The sequence below is a fragment of the Mustela erminea genome, chromosome 5, assembly GCF_009829155.1.
Source record: "Mustela erminea isolate mMusErm1 chromosome 5, mMusErm1.Pri, whole genome shotgun sequence".
Classification (NCBI taxonomy): Eukaryota; Metazoa; Chordata; class Mammalia; order Carnivora; family Mustelidae; genus Mustela; species Mustela erminea.
In genome coordinates, this window is record NC_045618.1 from 51,308,242 (window position 1) to 51,332,606 (window position 24,365).

General features: G+C 42.8%; 1 protein-coding gene across 1 annotated transcript; it reads right to left on the minus strand.

The window, feature by feature from the left end:
• Positions 1–7,681: 7,681 nt before the first annotated feature.
• On the minus strand, positions 7,682–9,195 carry LOC116590802 (ribonuclease pancreatic-like). Its single transcript, XM_032343123.1, has 2 exons — positions 9,086–9,195; positions 7,682–8,285 (listed from the first exon to the last, which is right to left on the minus strand). The coding sequence occupies exon 2, from the start codon at positions 8,258–8,260 to the stop codon at positions 7,796–7,798; it is 465 nt and encodes a 154-aa protein (XP_032199014.1). The 5' UTR covers positions 8,261–8,285; positions 9,086–9,195; the 3' UTR covers positions 7,682–7,795.
• Positions 9,196–24,365: the final 15,170 nt, after the last annotated feature.

The window sequence follows — 24,365 nt, forward strand, 5'->3', positions numbered from 1 at the left end:
TCTATGCATTGATTTTATATCCTGACACTTTACTGAATTCCTGTATAAGTTCTAGCAGTTTTGGAGTGGAGTCTTTGGGATTTTCCACATATAGTATCATATCATCTGTGAAAAGTGATAATTTGACTTCTTCTCCGCCAATTTGGATGCCTTTAATTTCCTTTTGTTGTCTGATAGCTGAGGCTAGGACCTCTAGTACTATGTTGAATAGCAGTGGTGATAATGGACATCCCTGCCGTGTTCCTGACCTTAGCAGAAAAGCTTTCAGCTTTTCTCCATTGAGAATGATATTTGCGGTGGGTTATTCATAGATGGCTTTGATGATATTGAGGTATGTACCCTCTATCCCTACACTTTGAAGAGTTTTGATCAGGAAGGGATGCTGTACTTTGTCAAATGCTTTTTCAGCATCTATAGAGAGTATCATATGGTTCTTGTTCTTTCTTTTATTGATGTGTTGTATCACACTGACTGATTTGAGGATGTTGAACCAACCTTGCAGCCCTGGAATAAATCCCACTTGGTTGTGGTGAATAATCCTTTTAATGTACTGTTGAATCCTATTGGCTAGTATTTTGGTGAGAGTTTTCGCATCTGTGTTCATCAAGGATATTGGTCTATAGCTCTCTTTTTTGATGGGATCCTTGTCTGGTTTTGGGATCAAGGTGATGCTGGCCTCATAAAATGAGTTTGGAAGTTTTCCTTCCATTTTTATTTTTTGGAACAGTTTCAGGAGAATAGGAATTAGTTCTTCTTTAAATGTTTGGTAGAATTCCCCCGGGAAGCCGTCTGGCCCTGGGCTTTTGTTTGTTTGGAGATTTTTAATGACTGTTTCAATCTCCTTACTGGTTATGGGTCTGTTCAGGCTTTCTATTTCTTCCTGGTTCAGTTGTGGTAGTTCATATGTTTCTAGGAATGCATCCATTTCTTCCATATTGTCAAATTTGTTGGCGTAGAGTTGCTCATAGTATGTTCTTATAATAGTTTGTATTTCTTTGGTGTTAGTTGTGATTTCTCCTCTTTCATTCATGATTTTATTTATTTGGGTCCTTTCTCTTTTCTTTTTGATAAGTCTGGCCAGGGGTTTATCAGTTTTATTAATTCTTTCAAAGAACCACCTCCTAGTTTCGTTGATTTGCTCTATTGTTTTTTGGCTTCTATTTCATTGATTTCTGCTCTGATCTTTATGATTTCTCTTCTCCTGCTGGGCTTAGGGTTTCTTTCTTGTTCTTTCTCCAGCTCCTTTAGGTGTAGGGTTAGGTTGTGTACCTGAGACCTTTCTTGTTTCTTTAGAAAGGCTTGAACCACTATATATTTTCCTCTCAGGACTGCCTTTGTTGTGTCCCACAGATTTAGAACCGTTGTATTTTCATTATCATTTGTTTCCATGATTTTTTTCAATTCTTCTTTAATTTCCCGGTTGACCCATTCATTCTTTAGAAGGATGCTGTTTAGTCTCCATGTATTTGGGTTCTTTCCAAACTTCCTCTTGTGGTTTGGTTCTAGCTTCAGAGCATTGTGGTCTGAAAATATGCAGGGAATGATCCCAATCTTTTGATACCAGCTGAGTCCTGATTTAGGACTGAGGATATGATCTATTCTGGAGAATGTTCCATGTGCACTAGAGAAGAATGTGTATTCTGTTGCTTTGGGATGAAATGTTCTGAATATATCTGTGATGTCCATCTGGTCCAGTGTGTCATTTAAGGCCTTTATTTCCTTGCTGATCTTTTGCTTGGATGATCTGTCCATTTCAGTGAGGGGAGTGTTAAAGTCCCCTACTGTTATTGTATTATTGTTGATGTGTTTCTTTGATTTTGTTATTAATTGGTTTATATAGTTGGCTGCTCCCACGTTAGGGGCATAGATATTTAAAATTATTAGATCTTCTTGTTGGACAGACCCTTTGAGTATGATATAGTGTCCTTCCCCATCTCTTATTATAGTCTTTGGCTTAAAATCTAATTGATCTGGTAGAAGGATTGCCACTCCTGCTTTCTTCTGATGTCCATTAGCATGGTAAATTCTTTTCCACTCCCTCACTTTAAATCTGGAGGTGTCTTCGGGCTTAAAATGAGTTTCTTGGAGGCAACATATAGATGGGTTTTGTTTTTTTTTTATCCATTCTGATACCCTGTGTCTTTTGGCAGGGGCATTTAGCCCATTAACATTCAGGGTAACTATTGAGTGATATGAATTTAGTGCCATTGTATTGCCTGTAAGGTGACTGTTACTGTGGATTGTCTCTGTTCCTTAGTGATCTACCACTTGTAGGCTCTCTCTTTGCTTAGAGACCCCTTTCAATATTTCCTGTAGAGCTGGTTTGGTGTTTGCAAATTCTTTCAGTTTTTGTTTGTCCTGGATGCTTTTAATCTCTCCTTCTATTTTCAATAATATCCTAGCGGATATAGTATTCTTGGCTGCATTTTTTTCTTGTTTAGTGCTCTGAAAATATCATGCCAGCTCTTTCTGGCCTGCCCGGTCTCTGTGGATAAGTCAGCTGCCAATCTAATATTTTTACCATTGTATGTTACAGACCTCTTTTCCCGCGCTGCTTTCAGGATTTTCTCTTTGCCACTGAGACTTGTAAATTTTACTATTAGGTGACGGGGTGTGGGCCTATTCTTATTGATTTTGAGGGGCATTCTCTGAACCTCCTGAATTTTGATGCTCATTCCCTTTGCCATATTGGGGAAATTCTCCCCAATAATTCTCTCCAGTATACCTTCTGCTCCCCTCTCTCTTTCTTCTTCTTCTGGAATCCCAATTATTCGAATGTTTTTTCGTCTTATAGTGTCACTTATTTCTCGAATTCTCCCCTCGTGGTTCGGTAGCTGTTTGTCCCTCTTTTGCTCAGCTTCTTTATTCTCTGTCATTTGGTCTTCTATATCACTAATTCTTTCTTCTGCCTCATTTATCCTAGCATTGGTAGACTCCATTTTTGATTGCACCTCATTAATAGCTTTTTTGATTTCAACTTGGTTAGATTTTAGTTCTTTTATTTCTCCAGAAAGGGCTTTTATATCTCCTGAGAGGGTTTCTCTAATATCTTCCATGCCTTTTTTGAGCCCGGCTAGAACCTTGAGAATTGTCATTCTGAACTCTAGATCTGACATCTTACCAATGTCTGTATTGATTAGGTCCCTAGCCTTTGGTACTGCCTCTTTTTCTTTTTTTTGTGGTGAATTTTCCCGCCTTGTCATTTTGTCCAGATAAGAGTATATGAAGGAGCAAGTAAAATACTAAAAGGGTGGCAACAACCCCAGGAAAATATGCTTTAACCAAATCAGAAGAGATCCCAAATCGTGAGGGGGGGAAAAAGGGGATAAAAAGAGGTTCAAAAAGAAAGAAAGAAAAAAAGAAAAAAAAAGAAAAGAATTTTAAAAAAAGAAAATGAATAAAGAAAAATATAAAAAAGAAAATATATATATATTAGATAAACTAGTTAAAAAACGTTAAGAAAGAAAAGGGTGAAAGTTAAAAAAAATTTTAGCAGCAGAAGAAAAAAAATGAAAAAGAAAAAAATTAAATTAACTGCAATAAAAAACATCACAGGGAGAAAGCCATGAGTTCCTTGCTTGGCTTTCTCCTCCTCTGGAATTCTGCTGCTCTCCTTGGTATTGAAACCGCACTCCTTGGTAGGTGAACTTGGTCCTGGCTGGATTTCTTGTTGATCTTCTGGGGGAGGGGCCTAGTGTAGTGATTCTCAAGTGTCTTTGCCCCAGGCGGAATTGCACCGCCCTTATTAGGGGTCCGGGCTGAGTAATCTGCTTGGGTTTGCTTTCAGAAGCTTTTGTTCCCTGAGCGCTTTCCGTAGAGTTCCGGAGGACGGGAATACAAATGACGGCCTCCTGTTCTCTGGCCCGGAGGAGCCAAGAGCCCGGGGCCCCACTCCTCAGTGCGCCCTCAGAGAAAAGCGCCCAGTAACTCCCGTCTGCCTGACCTCCAGCCGCCCTCTGAGCTCACCGAGCCTGTGGCTGGTTCAAGGTAATCCTGTCGGCTCTGTCTCTGTAGCCAGCTTTCCCGTTCCAATACCCGCAAGCTCTGCAACACTCAGACACCCCCGATCCTTCTGTGACCCTGCGGGACCTGAGGCCACACTGACCCCGCGTGGGCTTCGCCCCGGTTTAGCCTCTGGAGCGATGTCCCTCAGCGAAACAGACTTCTAAAAGTCCTGATTTTGTGCTTCGTTGCTCCGCTGCTTACCGGGAGCCCACCCCCCACCCCCGGGGTCTATCTTCCCATGGCTTTGGATTCAATTCTCCACCAGTCCTACCTTTTTTTTTTTTTTTTAATGATTTTATTTATTTACTTGAGAGAGAGACAGTGAGAGAGAGCATGAACGAGGAGGCGGTCAGAGAGAGAAGCAGACTCCTCATGGAGCTGGGAGCCAGATGCGGGACTCGATCCCGGGACTCCAGGATCATGACCTTAGCCGAAGGCAGTCGTCCAACCAACTGAGCCAGCCAGGCGTCCCTCCACCAGTCCTACCTTTCAGAAAGTGATTGTTTTTCTGTTTCCAGAATTGCTGTTCTTTTCTTCAATCTGCCGATGGATTTGCAGGTGTTTGCAATCTTTAGATAAGCTATCTAGCTGATATCCTGCTAGCTGAAGTAGTCTCAGCCTACTACTTCTCCGCCATCTTGACTCCTCCCTCCTGAGTAGTTATTTTTATTATGATTATGATTTTTTGCCTTTTTTAAAATTTTTTACTTCTTTTCAGCGTAATAGTATTCATTGTTTTTGCACCACACCCAGTGCTCCGTGCAATCTGTGTCCTCACTAATACCCACCCCTGGTTCCCCCAACCTTCCACCCCTGCCCCTTCAAAACCCTCAGATTGTTTTTTTTGTAATAGGTATCTGAGAAATCAGTATCAATTGAATTAAGAGTCTCATGCTCTACCGACTGAGCTAGCCAGGCATATCAATTGGATTAGACTTTGGTCTTTTAATAGTGGAGACAGTTAAAATAAGCCATTTTAGTATATGGCGGACAAACTAAGGTACTAGGATGGACAGCTAGCTTATTTTCACATTCACTTGGAGCATATTCTGGAGCAGATTGAAAGTTCCCATTTGTAAGACAATTTATCTAAATTGCCTCACTGAACCCTCACACCAGACTACAAGGTAGTTCTGACTCTCCCCATGCTAGAGATTGTCCTGAGGCCCAGACAGGGTGGCGATAGCAGGGAGCAGCAGAGTCCTGAGGGGCTACTTTCAAGCTCCAGGGCTCTTCCTTGGGCACTGCTGCTCAGAGGGAGGCAGGGTTCAATAGGGTTAAGGTCGGTTCTGCCCATTCAGGCTGCCTCTGAGTCTCATCTCTAAGAAGGGTATATCATCCAGACTGAATTACCTGGCTTGTCAGGGCTTTGTTTCCTAGGTAGTCATGTTTCTTTTAACAAAATGTATTTATAGAATGTGACAGATGGAACTAGCCTCTGTTCCAATGGTTTTCTCACCTTTCACACCCCTGTCATCTCCAGGTGCAAGCTGTGTTTATTTATTTTTTTTTCTGATTTATTTTTATTTTTATTTTTTGAGATTTTCTTTATTTATTTGTCAGAGAGAAAGCACAAAGCAGGGGGAGAGGCAGGCAGAGGGAGAGGGAGAAGCAGGCTCCCCGCTGAGCAGAGAGGCCAAGGGGGCTCCATCTATAACCCTGGGATCATGACCTGAGCCAGAGGCAGACATTAAAAGTCTCAGGTCATGATCCCAGTGTCCTGGGATTGAGCCCTGCCTCAGGCTCCCAGAGAGCCTGCTTCTCCCTCTCCCTCTGTCACTCTCCCTACTTGTCCTCTCTCTCTCTGTCAAATAAATAAATAAAATCTTTACAAGAAAAAGAAAGGAAAAAGAAAAAAATGTATTGAGGAAAGAATTGATGGTTTGACATCTCTGTGTGTCTAGATTGGCTGAAGGAATTTCAGGAGTGCATGGATGCTGCAAAAACTACAAGCTCTGGACATCACATTATGGAACTTAAATAAAATATCAAGGCTGCCATAGAGTGCACCCACCATTCCTAAAAGTCCAGGAAACGAAGGTAGATTTCTGGAAAAGTGAAGCTATGCTTCCTGTGAGAAAAAATGATTTTCCTCCTCATCCTGAGTGATCAGTGAAATTTCCAGAACAGGAGGTCAACAGAACCAAGGGAACTAAGTACCCTACTATGCCATCCTTTCTGATCTTGTTTCTCAGGTCTCCCTATACCTACATCCTTGATGCCATATCCATAATCTCCTCTACCTTACTTCTTTTTTAAGGGATTTACTTATTTATTTGAGAGAGAAAGAGAGAGGAAGAGAGAGAGAGAGAGAGAGAGAGAGAGAGATCATGTGCAAACAGGGGACGGGCAGAGTAGGAGAGAGAGAGAGATTCCTAAGCAGGCCCTAATTGGGCACAAAGCCCAATACAGAGCTTGATCCCAGGACCCTGAGATCATGATCTGCACTGAAATCAAGAGTAGGCCCCTTAACAGACTGAGCCACATAAGAGACCCTCTCCACTGCACTTAAGAAAAGGGAGGGGTGCCTGGGTGGCTCAGTTGGTTGAGCGACTGCCTTTGGCTCAGGTCATGATCCTGGAGTCCTGGGATTGAGTCCATCATCAGACTTCCTGCTCGGCAGGGAGTCTGCTTCTCCTACTGACCTCTCTCCTCTCATGCTCTCTCTCTCTCTCTCTCTCTCAAATACATAAATAAAATCATTAAGAAAAATTTTTTAAAAATGAAAAGAAAAGGGAGACTGCAGGATTTTCTTCCTGAGTCTACTCTGGTAGCAGAAAGAATAAGGACTGGAGGCCAGGAGACCTGGGGTCTAGTCTCAGCTGTGCCACTATGTAGCAGCAGCCTTGAGCAAGTCACTTAACCTTTCTGAGATTCAGGCTGTTCCTCTGTAAAAGTGAGGATTACATTATCTCAGGGATGGCAAGTGGAACACACAGATTTACCTCCATCCTGCCTTCAACGGAGGCTAGTGTTCAACCACATCGCTTATTAGAATTTTTTTCAGCAGCATTCTAGGCAGTCCCATCCCATTAAAGTGGATACTCGAGTATCCTACTTATTCTCCTGCAATTTAATAATCCTTACAGACCACTCTAGCTCCTAAATGGAAGGTTCCAACTTTCCAACTAAGAGATGGCCATTTTTGTGATCTGGTAATAGTTCACTCAATAAAAGGAAAACGAAAATTTAGCATCATAATTTCATCCCCTACTCCTGCCCAGCCAGAGTCTGAGCAGGATTTTCTTGAGGTCACCCTGTCCTTCCTTCCATGCCAGAGAGTTTGATATTTGAGCTCACCCTGCATCAGCTCACCCAGCAGGACAGTCCCAGACTGTAGCTCCCTTTCATCTCAAATAGCCCATACTTAACAGCTTCATATTTGGCAGCAAGGCATCTCTGAGAAAAGGAATGATCTCAGGTCACTGAAAACCAAGAATCAGGAGCAAAGGCATGTAATGATTCTATTCGATGCTTACCAAATCTACCCAGATTTATAGTTCTCACCCGAGCAGGAATGCAATCACACAGACAGTACCAGATGGCGACAACTTCAGAAATCCAGGTGGTTGCAACAGTGTTTTATTGAAAGAAGCAGTGAAGTGGTTCATACGGGCCCCCCTCCACCCCCAAACCATGCAGGGGCAAATGCTGGGCAAGAATGTGTGTGTGCTTGGGATAGGAGCCCTGGCTGGAGTTCTTTCTCTAAGAGGAAGGAGGGGAGAGGGGAGAAGCAGGTGCCACCATGAGGGAGGTGGGGTATCTCGCTGCTCTGGCCTCAGGTGCAGACCTACACAGAACCGTCAAAGTGGACTGTCTCAGGTATACGTATGTGTTTATACGTACAGGCCACGATGATGGATTTCTGTAGCTGCTTGGTCTCATAGTCGCATTTGGGGTATTTGGAGCCTTTCTTCAGGCGGCAGTCGGTGATGCGCATCTTGGAGCTGCTTTTGTAGCAGTTGGACTGCCCGTTCTTGCAGCGGACATTTTCCTGGGAGCAGATGGCCTCGACCTTATGCAGAGGCTCGTGGATAAACGTGTTCACTGGCTTGCACCGTCCAACCGTCATACTCCGGCGCTTCATCATTTCATTGCAGTAGCTGGCAGTGACAGTGGAGGTGTTTGGGTCCATGTGCTGCCGCTGGAACTTCTCGGCCTGAGACTCCTTGGCCAGCGAAGGCTGGACACTGCCCAGCACCAGCAACACCAGGACCAGTGGTGGGAACAGGATGAAGAACCTCTCCTGAGCCATGGTGGTCTCACTCCTCTGGAAGAGCCAGGAAAGGGAGAGAGGAGAAAAAACATTGCCTCAGAAAGAACCCAAGCTCCTACCTGTGGCCTCCCTGGCTCACAGTCTCCATTTGGGTCAGTCAGAAAGGTACCCCTTCTCCTGTGCAATTTTTCAAGGAATGAGACGCTCACATACACTCTTGTCTAAGAGCATTTAAGTCCCACTAGCTGGAGAGAGGTGGTCTTCACCTCTGGGTGGTGACTTGACAGTAAACTAAAATCCTACAGTCCTTTGTCTGAATATTAGAGGTAAAATTTAAAATCCATTTGAGGAGGCACCTGAGTGGCTCAGTCTGTTAAGTGTCTGCCTTGAGCTCAGGTCATGATCAGGTGTCCTGGGAATGAGCCCCACCTCCAGCCCAGCTCCCTCCTCAATGCAGAGCCTGCTTCTCCCTCACCCTCTGCTGCCCCCTCTGCTTATGCTTTCTATCAATCTCTTTCATATAAATAAATAAAATCTTTAAAACACTAAAAAATAAATAAAGTACATTTGAAAAATAAATACATGTATACCCAGTGCTCAAGGGGCTTAGCAGAAAATCCTTTTGAATAAACCGTGAACTGAACGGCATCCCTGAACTACCACCATGACCTGCAGAATCATGATGGACAGGGACCTGTTGTCCTGCAAGGCAAGGGAAAGAGCCCAGTGCCTAACACCAGCATCATAAAGGGATGCCATAGTATTCCCAAGAGAAATGCTTCCCTCCCCCAGTATCATTGGTTCCCAGCAGCCCACATGCTCCATCCCCATACTGGTCCTGTCCAAGCTTTCTCAGGTGCTAACCTCAGCCACCCTGGCCCCTCCAATCCAACGCATAAATAGAAGGAGTCCCAGAGATCTCCTCTTCAGCCACTGACCTGGATCTCTAGCTTGGTCCCTAGGACAGAGCAGAAGGCCAGTCTCTGTGATCCTGGGATACCTGAGGAGGGAATCTTATACAGATTACAAAGGGGCTTGGCTTCCAAGGAAAGATAGGTGGGAGGAGCATCTTGGTTTCACTTTAGAGGGAACCAAGGACCTTGTAAAGAAGGGCATTGTAGGGAATCATCTACACCACTCTTTTTTCAGGACTGCTGGGAAGGGTGAATCTTGGCCTCTACAGTACTGATGTCTGAACCTCAGCAAAGTCTTGGTCATCTCAGGGGGCCATTTTCACCAAAAAGCACTTGGAGGTTTGCAAAGGACACATTAACGTGATCCCTAGAGCAGCAGAGAGGGGGAGGTCTTCTGTCTCCCCAAGAGTCCTGGCGTGGCTGGAATTCCAACAACACCTTTTCTGTGGGGAAGAGAGTGGGGCATCCAGGTGCCCCCCAATGGAAGGCTGCAAGGACCTGAGGTCTGGGGATGGGCATGGGCAGTGGCCGGGCAGGGAGGAGGAGGAGACCTGCGACCTACCCCAGTGCTGGCTACGTCAGCTCTCCTGGATGTGGAAGGTGGGTGTGTGGCAATTCTTGGCCACAGCAACTGCTCCTGGAAGGTCAGAGTGGCAGAGAGGAACTGAAGTCAAACCAAGTCCCCAAGCGATGTCAGGCTGGCTCAGTCACCAGCGCATGAGACTGTTGATCTCATGGATGCAGGTTTGAGCCCCATCTTGGGATTGGAAATGACCTTTAAAGAAAAACAAAACAAAACAAAACAAAACAAAACAAAACACCCTCAAATCCCTTTTGGAGAAAAAGGTAGAGAACACCATATTTTTTAGCAGCAGAATTCCCTCTGTCAACTGAGAAAGTAGGAAAAACTGAACAAGAACAAAAGCCTTTTCTGGGAAGTCTCAGGATTGTGTTTTTTGGAGCAATGCCTCAAAAGCTCTCTCCTGTACAGGAAGAGCAGAGTGTTGGGGATAAAGGGTAGGGGACAAGTACCTGACTTGCATCAGGGAGCCGAAGGCTCTGACAGACAGAGCCCTGCTGATTTATGCTTGGGTTGATCAATGCATTGATGTTACCATAACACACGATTTCTGATTTGCATGAATTAATCATCTGTCATCAGAAGGCCACACTGGCAGATTTATGACCCAGATGCCCAGGGTCCTGTTGCCTTTATATGCAACTGCTTATAAAACAATTACTGTATCTGGCCAGTTCAAAAGGTCTTTCCACCCAGTTCAAAACTTCACTACAAGGGGAAATGGAGCTTCAAGATGGAGTCTGTCATGCCCAGAAATTTTATACGATTTCACACCTCCTAAAAAGAGACCTGTCTCTTCTGGGTGACAATTTCCATTCCTCTGGAATGAGAATAATCATAACTCCCTTCTTGCTCTGGATTTAGATGGTCTCAGTCCAAACTCTGATTTAGCACCTGAGGAGCTGGGCAACTCCCAGAACTGAATTTCTTTCCCTGTTCCTCCATTTCCTCAACCGTGAAATGGGGATGATGATAAGTACATCTTAGGTTTATTATGAGGACAAAATAAGGTAAGATGGGCAGAAGGCTTGGAGAGGTCCTTGGAAAGCATGATAAATGCTAGCTCTAGTGATGGCTCACATAGGGTGCTATTGACATCCTCCATAAAGAATCTGCATCATTGACATGGGCCATCTCTGACTTCCTAAGAAAGTAGGGGTGAAGTAAAAACCTCCCAGGTTTTTTTTTTTTTTTTTTTTTTTTTTTGCAAAAAACCTGAACATGAAAAAGTAGGCCGTTTTGAAGTGCCAAGGAGAGGAAGAAAGGGGAAGAGGAGAGAAGAGAGGGACCTTAGTAGAAAGAACAGAATTCTTTAAAGGAAGAATTTTTATTATGTTGCCACATGATATCCAAGAACTCCTTCCAAAGTCAGCATGACTTGCTAACAAGTATGAATTGGAAGTGCCAGTGGGGTGAGGAGGATGTGGTATGGTGTGAACTTTTATGTAATTTGCCTAGCACCCTACCCTTCACCCAGGTTTGGTCTGTCACTTTGTCCTTACATAGCACGCATATCATCTGGAGTGGTGTTGGGAGGAAAACTTCCCTTAACCACTTAGGTTCATGTCAGAGAGCCTGCAATGTCCCTGATAAAAAAAGACTGACAGGAAAATAGACAATGTTTATTCGCACGCCTGTGTCGGATCTCAATGAAGTGGCTCCCTGAACAGCAAGGGATAGGGGTTTCTAGATTAACGTCATAGGGGAAGGAAGGGAGGGAAATAGGATATAAATGGGGTCTTGCTTTTGTGTTTTTGGGGAAGATAAATGAGCTTTTAGGGAACAAGTGGGAAGTAAGACAGTTTGTGATAATGTTTGCTTATGTAGGCATGAGTGGCCTGTTCTCTTCCAGGCTGCAAAACTTCCCCAGTGGAGATCTAGGGCAGTTTCACTCTCAGAAGATTGTCTTCATTCAGGTAAGAGAATCTCTGAGGGACGCCTGGTGCCTCAGTTGGTTAGGTGTCCAGCTTTTGATTTCAGTTCAGGTCATGATCTCTGGGTCTTGGGATCTAGCCACCATCAGGCTTCTCCCTGTCACTGGGGAGTCTGCTTATGATTCCCTGTCCCTCTCCCTCTGCCCCTCCCCCCTACCTCTCAAAGATAAAATAAAATAACCACTTAGAGCTGAGCAGGTGAAAAGTTAGTGACTTCTACATCAACCACCTTTTAAGGGATAGGTACATGTTACCTTGCTCTCTCTCTCCTGCTTGCTTCTGAGCAGGGACAGAGGAAAGCCCCTTCCTCTGGTTCATTGTGCCATTAATTCATTATCTCCCCACAACTCTCCATCTCCCCATTTCTGGGAACTGTAAGTAACAAGTCTTAAGACTTTGCTTCTGTATCCATGTCCTAAAAAGGTGACCTGGGTTTTTCACTCCCCAAAGTGGTAACTGGAATGCCGAGGGAGTAAGCTGACCATGTGGATGGGTTTTCCCCTCTTCAGCACATCATAATCTTAATTGAATACACTAGCTCTGATTTCTCAACACACCAACATAGAATTATTTACCCTGCACTTTGGAATGAAGATAAAATAAGGAATTTGCTGGCAAAACAATAAAATAAAACAAAACCTAATAGAGTTTACTACTTCATTAAAGCAGCCCTCCACTAAAAATATTTCTAATCATGGATTTCAGATTACAGAGAAAAGCTACTCAATGGAAATATGAAATTCAGGAAGGAATAAAAAGAAGATGATGACAAATATGTGAACAAATCAAAGATGTCTTGAGTATATAAAGCAATGATGTGTTGTTAAGAAGATAAAATTAAAATAAACATCAGTAACATAACTTGGAAGTGATGTGAATTGCCAAGTGTTCAGGAGATGACTAAAAGTACTGATTAGATTTGTCTGTGTTTACTATGCATTTGAGAATTTCTAAGGTAAACAATGAAAAGATTTGAATCATAGGGTTTGCATTCCAAACTAGCAGAAGGAATAAGTAGACTGTGGATCAGTTAGGATAGTGTAGGTTGTGCTGCGGTAACAAACAATCTTAAAATTTCAGCAGTTTAAAGTTTCTTACTCATTTACTGCTGTGTGTCTATCTTAGTCCAGCCAATGGTATCTGCCTGCTGTAGTCACTTGGGAAAACAGGCTGACACAGGTTTCATCTTGACACACACTGTCATAATCACAGAGGCAGAGGAAAGACAATATAACACTGGGATGCCCAGGTGGCTCAGTCAGTTAAGCAACCTGCTCATGACTTTGGCTCAGGTCATGATCTTGGGTCATGAGATCAAGCCCTGAGTTGGGGTCTGGGATGAGCATGGGGCCTGCTTGCGATTCTCTCTCTCTCTGCCTTCCTCCCACTCACTCTCTCTGTCTCTCCCTATGTAAGTAAATAAAACCTTAAAAAAAAAAAAACCAGAACCCCACAGGAAACTCTTAAAATTTCTGCTGCAAGGGGCACATGTCACATCTATTCACACTTCATTGACCAGAGAAAGCCTCATGTTAACATTTAAATACAAGGGACAGAGAAATAGGATCTTTCTAGGTGCCTGGAACAAGAGAACTATTTGTGAACAGCTTTAATGGCTGTCACTGAATGACAGACAAATACACCTATAATCCAAGAGAAGAGAGAAAGGGTAAGAAATAGAAATGCCAGACAAATGAGACACATAGAAAAGGCAAAATAAGATAGTAGATATTCACAGAGGAGAATAAAAGTGAAAAATTACATTATATAAATGGGCTAAATGATCCAGTTAAAGATAAGATGGATAGTGGGAAAAAAATTAACACTCTCTTTCTCTTTCTGTCTATGTGCACGTATGCAGAGAGAGTAGGCCCACACACCATGTGTATATTTATATATACATAACATTATTTATATATAAGATATGTATCTATCCTACAATTTTAAAAAATATTTAAGAAGGAAATATTTATTAAATGATGACATGTAATAATCAGGAGATCAATGAAGCATTTGCTGGAGTACTTTCAGAGCACCCTTATTCGAATATATTAAAGAGAAAGCCAGAGACAAAGAAATGGAGTTAACAAGGAGGCTGACAATGAGGAGATGAAGCAAATCTGTGCACTAGTGTGATGTGGGTGACTGGAGAGAAGGTGACTTGAAGGTGTGCACATCTTGAGGAAAGTCAGTACAGCAGAAGATATTGAAAATATAGCACAGAGATAGAGCATAGCTCCAGCAAGAGGCTGACATGGATAGAGGAACAGGAGACTTTCTTGTCTGTGAGGATGGTGGAAAGGGGGAGGTGGGTACCAGACAAGGAAAAGGATGCAGCTGAGAAACAGTGAGGTTGACTAAGAATATGAGCAACAGGGGGTGTCTGGGTGGCTCAGTGGGTTAAGCCGCTGCCTTCGGCTCAGGTCATGATCTCAGGGTCCTGGGATCGAGTCCCGCGTCGGGCTCTCTGCTCAGCAGGGAGCCTGCTTCCTTCTCTCTCTCTCTCTCTGCCTGCCTCTCAGTGTACTTGTGGTTTCTCTCTGTCAAATAAATAAATAAAATCTTAAAAAAAAAAAAAAAAAAGAATATGAGCAACAGAAGAATGTCCTTTCCAGCAATGGGATTTTCTCCAAGCAGTGAGACTTGAGTCTTGTTTGCTTCAAACCTGTTTTAAAACAGGGTTCAGGAGGCACCTGGGTGGCTCAGTGGGTTAAACCTCTGCCTCCGGCTCAGGTCATGGTCTCAGGGTCCTGGGATTGAGCACCACATCGGGCTCTCTGCTCAGCGGGGAGCCTGCTTCCCCCTGTCTCTCTCTGCCTGCCTCTCTGCCTACTTGTGAACTTTCTCTCTCTGTCAAATAAAAAAAAATCTTTAAAACAGGGTTTTGAGAATGTCTGCATCATCTCTGTTGTCCTCTAGGTCATGAGAACAGTTATCCCGTGTAGAATGAGTCTGTGACCCATTACTGAGAGACCTCATTTCCCATACATTAAATCACAGTTGCAGTATTTATCTTCATTACACAGATTAAAATGTGATATCAATCTCTCAAAATTTTTCTCAAGTAGTTAGACATACAACCCAGTTGTCATTTCTTTAAGCACATACAATGTGATACTCATTTCCATAAACCATTCTTGAGAATTTGACTAGAGCCTGTAGAGTGAGGAGACCATATGTATTAGTTGCAGCTTCATGACTGGTATGTTATGTTCAGGAAAATTTTATCACTTCTCTGGACCTCAGTTTCATCATCTATAAAACACACAAGCTGGAGGATTGGCAAAGCACTAATAAAAGGGAATTCAAATGCATAGGGACCGGAGTGTGTTTGGACGGGGCTGTGGAATTAGTTCACCTTTTTAATTATTCCTGAAACTCCAACTTGGATTTTTCTGGTTGAGTGCAGATGAATACCCAAAAGTCCTGTATTAGGATTTTAAAGATCAGTAATATATCAACTTATGTATTTGTTTCCTTATCTGTAAATCAGGAATAATTAAAGTACCTTATTCTAAGATGCTATAGACTGAATGTTTGTTTCCCACCTGCCACCCCAAATTTGTATATTAAAACCCAAGTCTCAATGAGATGGTATTTAGAAGTGATGCCTTTGAGAGGTGATTGTCATGAAGGTGGAGCACTAGTGGATAGGATTAGTGTCCTTACAAGAGAGACTACGGAGAGCTCTTTTAGCCCTCTATCATGTGAAACTGGCTCATAGCTATGAAGCCATAAATATGCTCCTGTTGGCCGAAGCCCATCCCTATTTATGCTCATTCCCTTGACTAATAAATGATAATGTCCCTCTTCACTCCCAAAAGTGTCCCAATTCAGATAGTAAATTATATATATGGTCACTCTATTGAAAACACATAGTAAGCCCTAATAGAATTTTTATATTATTATTATCACTACTGATATTGTTCCTTCAAGAGTCAAAATTAAAAGTTCAGTTTTAATTCTGATTTAGTAGAGGTGACAGTGATTGCTGTTTATGATTGGGAGGGAGGGATAGACTGACAATCTCTAAATTATTTTTTAAAAAGATTTTACTGATTTATTTGACAGAGAGAATAAGCAGGGGGAGCATCGGAGGGAGAGGGAGAAGCCGGTTCACTCCTGGCAGGGAGCCCGAGGTGTGGGGCTTGATCCCATGACCCTGGGATTATGAATGACCCAAAAGCAGACAGTTAACTGACTGAGCCACCCAGGTGCCGTAACTTCTGTCTTTATAGAGAATCAGAGATCAGCGAAAATGGAATGGGTGTATCAGGAAAACACAGGCAGATCTGGACTTGGACATCACAGTAGGCACACATAGATTTACTCTGGGGTAACCATAAGAGGGCACTGAGACATCCAAAGCAGAGCCCCCGAGAGAGCCTTGGGATAACCATGTACAACTGAGTATAACTCATAGGGACGATGATGGGAAACATAGCTGTACCTGAGTCTCCCTGGGGGAAAAATGGGACAGACAAGGTTGTAAATAGGAAGCGAAGGGAGTGAATGAAGGCTGGAGGAAGAGGGGTCTAAACAATGCAGCTTGCCTTGCACCTAAATGTTGCCTTTGGCTACTCCCTTTTGTGTCGTAGACAGTAGAGTGGCCAGAAAGAGGAAGGGGGCAGATCCAGAGCAGGGTGTGTCTTATCTGCAGTCCCCTGTCTTGCCCTATCTCCAAAACTGCCTCTCAAGAGGTCTCAATTCCTGTTAGGTTCCTGGGGGAAGTTGCCTCAAGACACCTTCAAATCTCCCGGATGTACCCAGGCCTCAGAAAAACGGACCATTGGAGATAGCATTTCAGACCTGGAACTTGGTCAGCCAGCTCCGATGACCAGGGTTACAGATGAAGAGTGAAATCATTACTGGCTTGAGTTCTCAGCGAACAATGTAGTTTTTGTTGAACATTTCTGAGTGCTTGTTGATTGATCAAGTTTCAGAAAATACTCTCTTCCAGTGAAAAGTGTTTAGACTGGGTGTAGGAGTAAGTCAGGGAGGTCTGGGGTTTGTCCTGACTTTTCACTGACCTTTCAGTCCCTTGAGAGGATGGCCCTTGTAATCAGTTCATCCTGTCCAATGCCAAGTCTAAGGAAAGAGAAGAGAGCTGTCGCTGGGATGACCAAATAGATATGCCTGCTTATCTGCATGTTATCATCTCAGTCTCAGAAACACTTTCTGCTCCTGAATCTATTTCTACTTAACTTCATTTGTGACTTTGTGGAACATCATGTAGTGAGAAAAAGCATGGGCCTGAATTAGAGCCCCAATGCCACAGTATAGTCTACAGCTAACAACATGGTGTTGCTTATGCATTGCTGTATGGCACACTTACTAAACACCAATACTTTCATTATCTCTGATTTTATGGTTTAGGTGTAAAACATCAGTCTTCAGTAGGGTTGGGTAGAGATAAGGGAAAAATTACGAACACATCCTAAACTTTTGGAGGTCATCATAGTGGTATGGGCAAAACAATTCTCAGACTATGTTAGATGTATTACAAGAGTGAGCAAATGAGCACAAGTGTTAATGTTGTGAAGAGCCAGGTTCAACCTGGACATGTGTTTACAGAATAGGTGGAGGAAACAAAGGGAAGGAAGAAACTTTTTCCTCCAACCTCTTAGGTTCAGAGACTGGGAATGTACAAGTTAAACTGACAAAAGATAGACTAGCAAGAGAAAAAACCTGAGCTACATACACATATACGGATTCTCTGGACTTGGGGTGGTGTGTCAATGTAGGTCCATCATTTGTAATAAATGTACTGCTCTAGTGTAAGATGTTGAGAGTGGGGGAGGCTGTGCATGGGGGGGGGCATGGGGACACAGGGTATATGAGAATTCTGCATTCTGCTCATTTTTTTCTGTGGATCTAAAACTGTCCCAAAAAATGATGTCCACTTAGAAGGAAAAATTTAAAAGAGATGCTGATTTCTTCAAAAATTTCAAAGACCTTGATTAAATCCCAATAGTTCATTTTTGCCCTTGCTTCCCTTGCCTTTGGCGTTGTTCCTAGGAAGATGTTGCTGCGGCTGAGGTCGAAGAGGTTGCTGCCTGTGTTCTCCTCAAGGATTTTGATGGATTCCTTTCGCACATGGAGGTCCTTCATCCATTTTGAGTCTATTTTTGTGTGTGGTGTAAGGAAGTGGTCCAATTTCATTTTTCTGCATGTGGCTGTCCAATTTTCCCAGCACCATTTATTGAAGAGGCTGTCTTTTTTCCATTGGACATTCTTTCCTGCTTTGTCGAAGATTAGTTGACTGTAGATTTGAGGGTCTATTTCTGGGCTCTCTATTTGCACAGCAAAGGAAACAGTTAACAAAATCAAAAGACAACTGGCAGAATGGGAGAAGATATTTGCAAACGACATATCAGATAAAGGACTAGTGTCCAGAATCTATAAAGAACTTAGCAAACTCAACACCCAAAGAACAAATAATCCAATCAAGAAATGGGCAGAGGACATGAACAGACATTTCTGCAAAGAAGACATCCAGATGGCCAACAGACACATGAGAAAGTGCTCCATATCACTCGGCATCAGGGAAATACAAATCAAAACTACAATGAGATATCACCTCACACCAGTCAGAATGGCTGAAATAAACAAGTCAGGAAATGACAGATGCTGGCGAGGATGCGGAGAAAGGGGAACCCTCCTACACTGTTGGTGGGAATGCAAGCTGGTGCAGCCACTCTGGAAAACCGCATGGAGGTTCCTCAAAATGTTGAAAATAGAACTGCCCTATGACCCAGCAATTGCACTACTGGGTATTTACCCTAAAGATACAAACGTAGTGATCCAAAGGGGCACGTGCACCCGAATGTTTACAGCAGCAATGTCCACAATAGCCAAACAATGGAAAGAACCTAGATGTCCATCAACAGATGAATGGATCAAGAAGATGTGGTATATATACACAATGGAATACTATGCAGCCATCAAAAGAAATGACATCTTGCCATTTGCGACAACATGGATGGAACTAGAGCGTATCATGCTTAGCGAAATAAGTCAAGCAGAGAAAGACAACTATCATATGATCTCCCTGATATGAGGAAGTGGTGATGCAACATGGGGGCTTAGGTGGGTAGGAGAAGAATAAATGAAACAAGAAGGGATTGGGAGGGAGACAAAGCATAAGTGACTCTTAATCTCACAAAACAAACTGAGGGTTGTTGGGGGGAGGGGGTTTGGGAGAAGGGGGTGGGATTATGGACATTGGGGAGGGTATGTGCTTTGGTGAGTGCTGTGAAGTGTGTAAACCTGGTGATTCACAGACCTGTACCCCTGGGGATAAAAATATATGTTCATAAAAAATAAAAAATTAAAAAAAAAATTTAAAAGACCTTGAGTTATTTCACTCAGCATCATCTCTTCCAGTCCTGTCTATGTTGATAGAAAAGTTGGATATTCATCCTTTCTGATGGAGGCATAATACTCCATTGTATATGTGAAGCAGAGAGAGTCAATTATCATATGGTTTCACTTACTTATGGAGCATAAGGAATAACACGGAGGGCATTGGGAGATGGAGAGGAGAAGTGAGTTGGGGGAAATCAGAGGGGGAGACAAACCATGAGAGACTATGTACTCTGAGAAACAAACTGAGGATTTTGGATGGGATAGGGGTGGAGTGTTAGGTCAGCCTGTTGGTAGGTATTATGGAGGACATGTATTGCATGTAACACTGGGTGTGGTGCATAAACAAAATTTTGGAACACTGAAAAAAAATTAAAAATAAAAGAATGTCAATGCTAAAAAAAAATTTCAAAGACCTAAGATACAGAGACTGTGGAAATATTATAGATTAAAGGTGGCTAAAGACACATGGCAACTAACTGTGACACCTGACACTGGCCTTGACCCCGAACTAGGGGAAGCACACAGCTGAGAGAGCATAATGTGATGCAGGAATGGCTTTTGCATGCGTAACCTCCAAGTCTGTACTTCCAGGCCCCCCACATGACAGGCACAAGCGCTGTCCTAAACAATCCCTACTGCTCAAATGCACACAAGAGGGAGGTGGAGATGAGTGACCCTGGAGATTTAAAGCCATTGCTCTACACGGGAGGACCTAGAGAGGGGCAGGTGCAGTTTCAGGATTTGCCATAACATGAGAAATGAGAAGACAACCTTGATCTTAATCAAGAATATGTGGACAGACCATGTGATTGATCAGAATCAATGAAACTCTCTTGAGAACAAGCTTTCAGGCTCTTGGACAGGCTGCACACAGTGTCCACGTGCCCAGAGAGGATAAGCTGTGTGCACTCTGTGTGGACAGACTGACCAGACCACAATAAATGATGTTGATAAAGAAGGGAATTAGGCTTCTGAAAATGAAGGGAATAATCAGACAGAAGATCTTTATTCCATCAGTGGTCTTTCATGATCTTTGATGTGTGGGAACCCTGATTCTTTCAAAGACCAGCCCATGTATTCCACTTTTCTTGGTAGGAAGAAAACTGTATAGAGAGATCCAATGGATGGAGAGTCCACATTTTTCTTTCATAGTTCAGTGGTGCATCTCCCAGCCTTCTCTGCCACTCTGTCATAATGGTTCTAAATCTCTGTTTGTATTTGAATGCAGTTAATTTTTGTCTTTTCTCAGTATTGACGGTAAGTCAACATCTGTACAGAATTTGTCATTACTTAACATAGTTTGTTGTTGCCACCACTGCTGTCATTTCAATGTCTGTTGCTCTTACTTCCTGCTGCCAATGGTGGCGCTCTTTGAATGGCTTCTCCAGGGAAAGCATCACTCATCTCCTCTCTGTCTAGTACTGAGGCTCATTACATCCTTCTGTCTGAGGGGACCTCAGAACCCCTCAGACGTGTCACCTCACTCTCAGATGTGGAGAGAGCTGTTGACCTGGGATTTGACTGCTTGATCTTGTATAACTCCCTGGGGTGAGCTTATCTAAATTTCTTTCAAATGAGAGTCTACAGTCAATGTCGTCTCATCCTTTAGGAAATCTATGCTTTCTTGGGGTACATGGGTGGCTCAGTGAAGCCCTCAGTGCTTGATTTCAGCTCATGTCATGGTCTGAGGGTCATGGGATTGAGCTCCATGTTGGGTTCCGTGTTCAGTTAGAATCTGCTTGAGATTCTCTCTCCCTCTGCCTCTGTTCCACCCCATTCCCCTGTTCCCACTCACTTTCTCTAAAATTAATGAATAAAATCTTAAAAAAAATAAAAAGAAATCTAGGCTTTCCTTTTCCCATTTTCCTGAGGCCATGCCATCTCTATGACAAGAAATCCAGGAGCTGCTGACTTCAACCGGATTCCTTCTATTAGGTATTTTATTTCTTCTCTTTAGCCTTGTCACCACCATCTCATATACCCCGCACCTCTCCCTGACCATACCAACCTCTTTAGGGTGAAAGAAGATGCCAAGTTTTGCCTGCTACAGGGCTTTTGCTCTTGTTATTTTTTCCTGCCTGAAATGTTCTTTTATATGATTGTGTCCTCATTTGACAGGTTTCACTTTAAATATCCCTTCATTGGAGTTCTACCCTGACCACAGTATCTGTGGTCCTTGTCTTAGTCTGTTCAGAATACTGTAGCAAGCCCATATACTAGATGGCTTATAAGGAACAAACATCTCTTTCTAACAGTTTAGGGGACTGGAAAGCCCAAAATCAAGGCACAAGAAGATTTGGTGTGTGTTGAGAATGCCACCATTTATAGATTGTTTATAGATGGCTACCTTTTTGCTGTGTCTTCATATGGTGTCAGGGCAGGGAGTTCTCCTGGGCCCCATTCCTGTGGGCTACATCCTCATGACCTAGTCACCTCTCAAGTGCTTGATCTCCTAATACCATCACATGTGGGATTTAACATTTCAAACATTCTGTCTGTAGCAATTCTGTTTTTCTACCCACCAGTTCCTCTATTTGATTTATTAGTCTAATTAATCTTTAATTAGTTAGTGGTCAATTAATCTTTACCAAAGCAAGTAAGACTATCCAAAGGCAAAAAGACAGTCCCTTCACAAATCTCTGGGAATACTGGACAGCTATATAACAAAAAATGAAACCGGACCACTTTCTTTTACCAAACAAAAACAAACCCCAAATGGATTAAGGACCTAAATGTGAGACCTGAAACCATAAAAATACTAGAAGTGAGCACAGGCAGTAATTTCTCTGACATCATCTACAGCAACAAATTTCTAGATATGTCTCCTGAGATGAAGTAAAGGCAAAAATAAACCACTGGGACTACATCAAAAGAAAAATGTTCTGCGCAATGAAGGAAACCATCAATAAAACTAAATGGCAACTGGGACACTTGGGTGGGTCAGTCAGTTAAGCATCTGCCTTCAGCTCAGGTCATGATCCCAGGATCCTGGGATTGGACACTCATCATGCTCCCTGCTTAGTCGAGATACTGCTTCTCCCTCTGCTTCTGCCTCTGCCTCTCTCTTTCTCTGTCTCTCATAATTGAAATCTTTTTAAAAAAGATTTTATTTATTCATTGGACAGAGAGATAGCACAAGTAGGCAGAGTGGTAGGAAGAAGGAGAGAGAGAAGCAAGCTCTTCACTGAGCAGGGACCCCGATGTGGGGTTCAAGCCCAGGACCCTGGGATCATGACCTGAGCCAAAGGCAGATGCTTACTTAACAACTAGGCCACCCAGGCACACCAAGTATCAGGACTTTTAATGACAGTTTTAATGATAAGCTAAAATGGTCATCAGGCAAAATGTGCTTTCTTCCCAACACCAAACTGCTTTCTTAAGAAGGGATGGTAGGACACCAAGGGAGAAGTCAATGATGATTATTCTTAGAGAAAAATATTTTTGTATCAAAATAGGGATTCTCTGATGGTGTGTGTTGTCGTCATCCTTCTGAAAGACATCAAAGAAAAAATGGCTGGGGCCCCTGGCTGGCTCAGTCAGAAAAGCATGCTGACTCTTTATGTAGGTGTCATGATTTTGAGTCCCACATTGAGTATAGAAATTACTTAAAAAATCAATCAATCAATCAATCAATCTTTAAAAAAATATTGTAGTTGGGATCCATGAGTGGTACAGTCAAAGTGACCGACTCTTGGTTTTGACTTATCTCTAGATCTCAGAGTCTGGAGGTCAAGCCCCACATTGGGTTGCACACTCAGCCTGGAGTCTGCTGGTTTCTCTCTTCCTCTCCCTCTTCACAATCCTCACACTTACTTGCTCACCCCATCTCTCTCTAAAATGAATAAATAAATCTTAAGAAGAATTGCAGTTATCCAGAGGGTGAAGCATTTTTCTTGATCTTCTTGGGGGGGAAAGAAGTGAATTAACCTCATAGAAATCAGTCAAGAATTCTCTGAGCAACCCTGGGATTCCAAACATTCCTCTATCTGTATTACCCACCTGGAAGAGGAGTCCAAAACTCGAGGTGAGTGTGTGGTCCCACTGCAGTAAGAAGAGGGTTTGATGCGGCTGGAAACAACCTCAACATCTGATTTAAGAAGACAATATGTTAAATAACATCACTTTTTTTCTTTTTAGAGAAGCAACACATATTCAATTCAGAAATGTTAGGAATTTTTAAAAAATCACAAATCTTAAAAAAGACTGAAAACAAAAACAGGGGTGCTTGGGTAATTCAGTTGATCAAGTGGCTGCCTTCAGCTCACGTCATGATCTCATGGTCCTGGGATGGAGCCCCAAGTGGGACTCCTTGCTCAGTGAGGAGTCTGCTTCTCTCTCTGTGCACCTTACCCCCAGGTTGTGCAAGTATGCTCTCTCCATCTAGAGTAAATAAATAAAATCTTTCAAACAAAGCAAAACAAAAACCCAAAAATCTTGACAGCTGTAATCTCAACAAAGATAAACACTCTTTGTTTTCACAATTTCCAACCAATATTTTTTCTGATTGTATTTGAAATGAAAATGTGTGATAGGATATATAGCATTTTATTTTCTGCTTTTTTTGTCATAACAATATAAACATAATATTTTCCCATTTCTATAAGCTTTTTCCTGGTGTGTATTTTATAGTGGCAGCATTGTTTTTAGGCAATGTAATGCCTAGATTTCAGTATTCTTAAACTCCCTTTCTTTTTTTAAGATTTTATTTATTTCATAGACAGAGATTACAAGTAGTCAGAGAGGCAGGCAGAGAGAGAGGAGGAAGTGGGTTCCCCACTGAGCAGAGAGCCTGATGTGTGGCTCGATCCCAGGACACTGAGACCATGACCTGAGCCGAAGGCAGAGGCCTTAACCCACTGACTACCCAGGTGCCCCCCTCTTTTTAAAGGTCTTTTTTTTTTTTTTTTAGTGACTCCTGAGTGGCTTGGTAAGTTAAGCACCTGCCTTCAAGTCAAGTCATGAACCCAGGATCCTGGGATCCAGTCCTGCATCAGGTTCCTTGCTCAGGGTGAGCCTGCTTCTCCCTTTGTTAGCTACTCCCCCTGCTTGTGCTCTCTCTCTGTCAAAGATTTTATTTACTTATTTGTGACAGAGAGAGAGAACATGAACATGCAGAGAGGAAGCATAAGAGGGAGTAGTAGATACTCAGGGGTGCAGGGAACCCAACAGTGGTTCGATTCCAGGACCCTGAGAACATGACCTGAGACACCCAGGTCACGCACAATGTCCTTGAACTTCAGTCTACTTTATCATTGGTCAAGAACAGAGAACTACTATGTTTTGAACTTTACTATGCGCAGTGATTCTTATTTAATTAATTATTTACAGATTTCACAATTTCGTGTGTT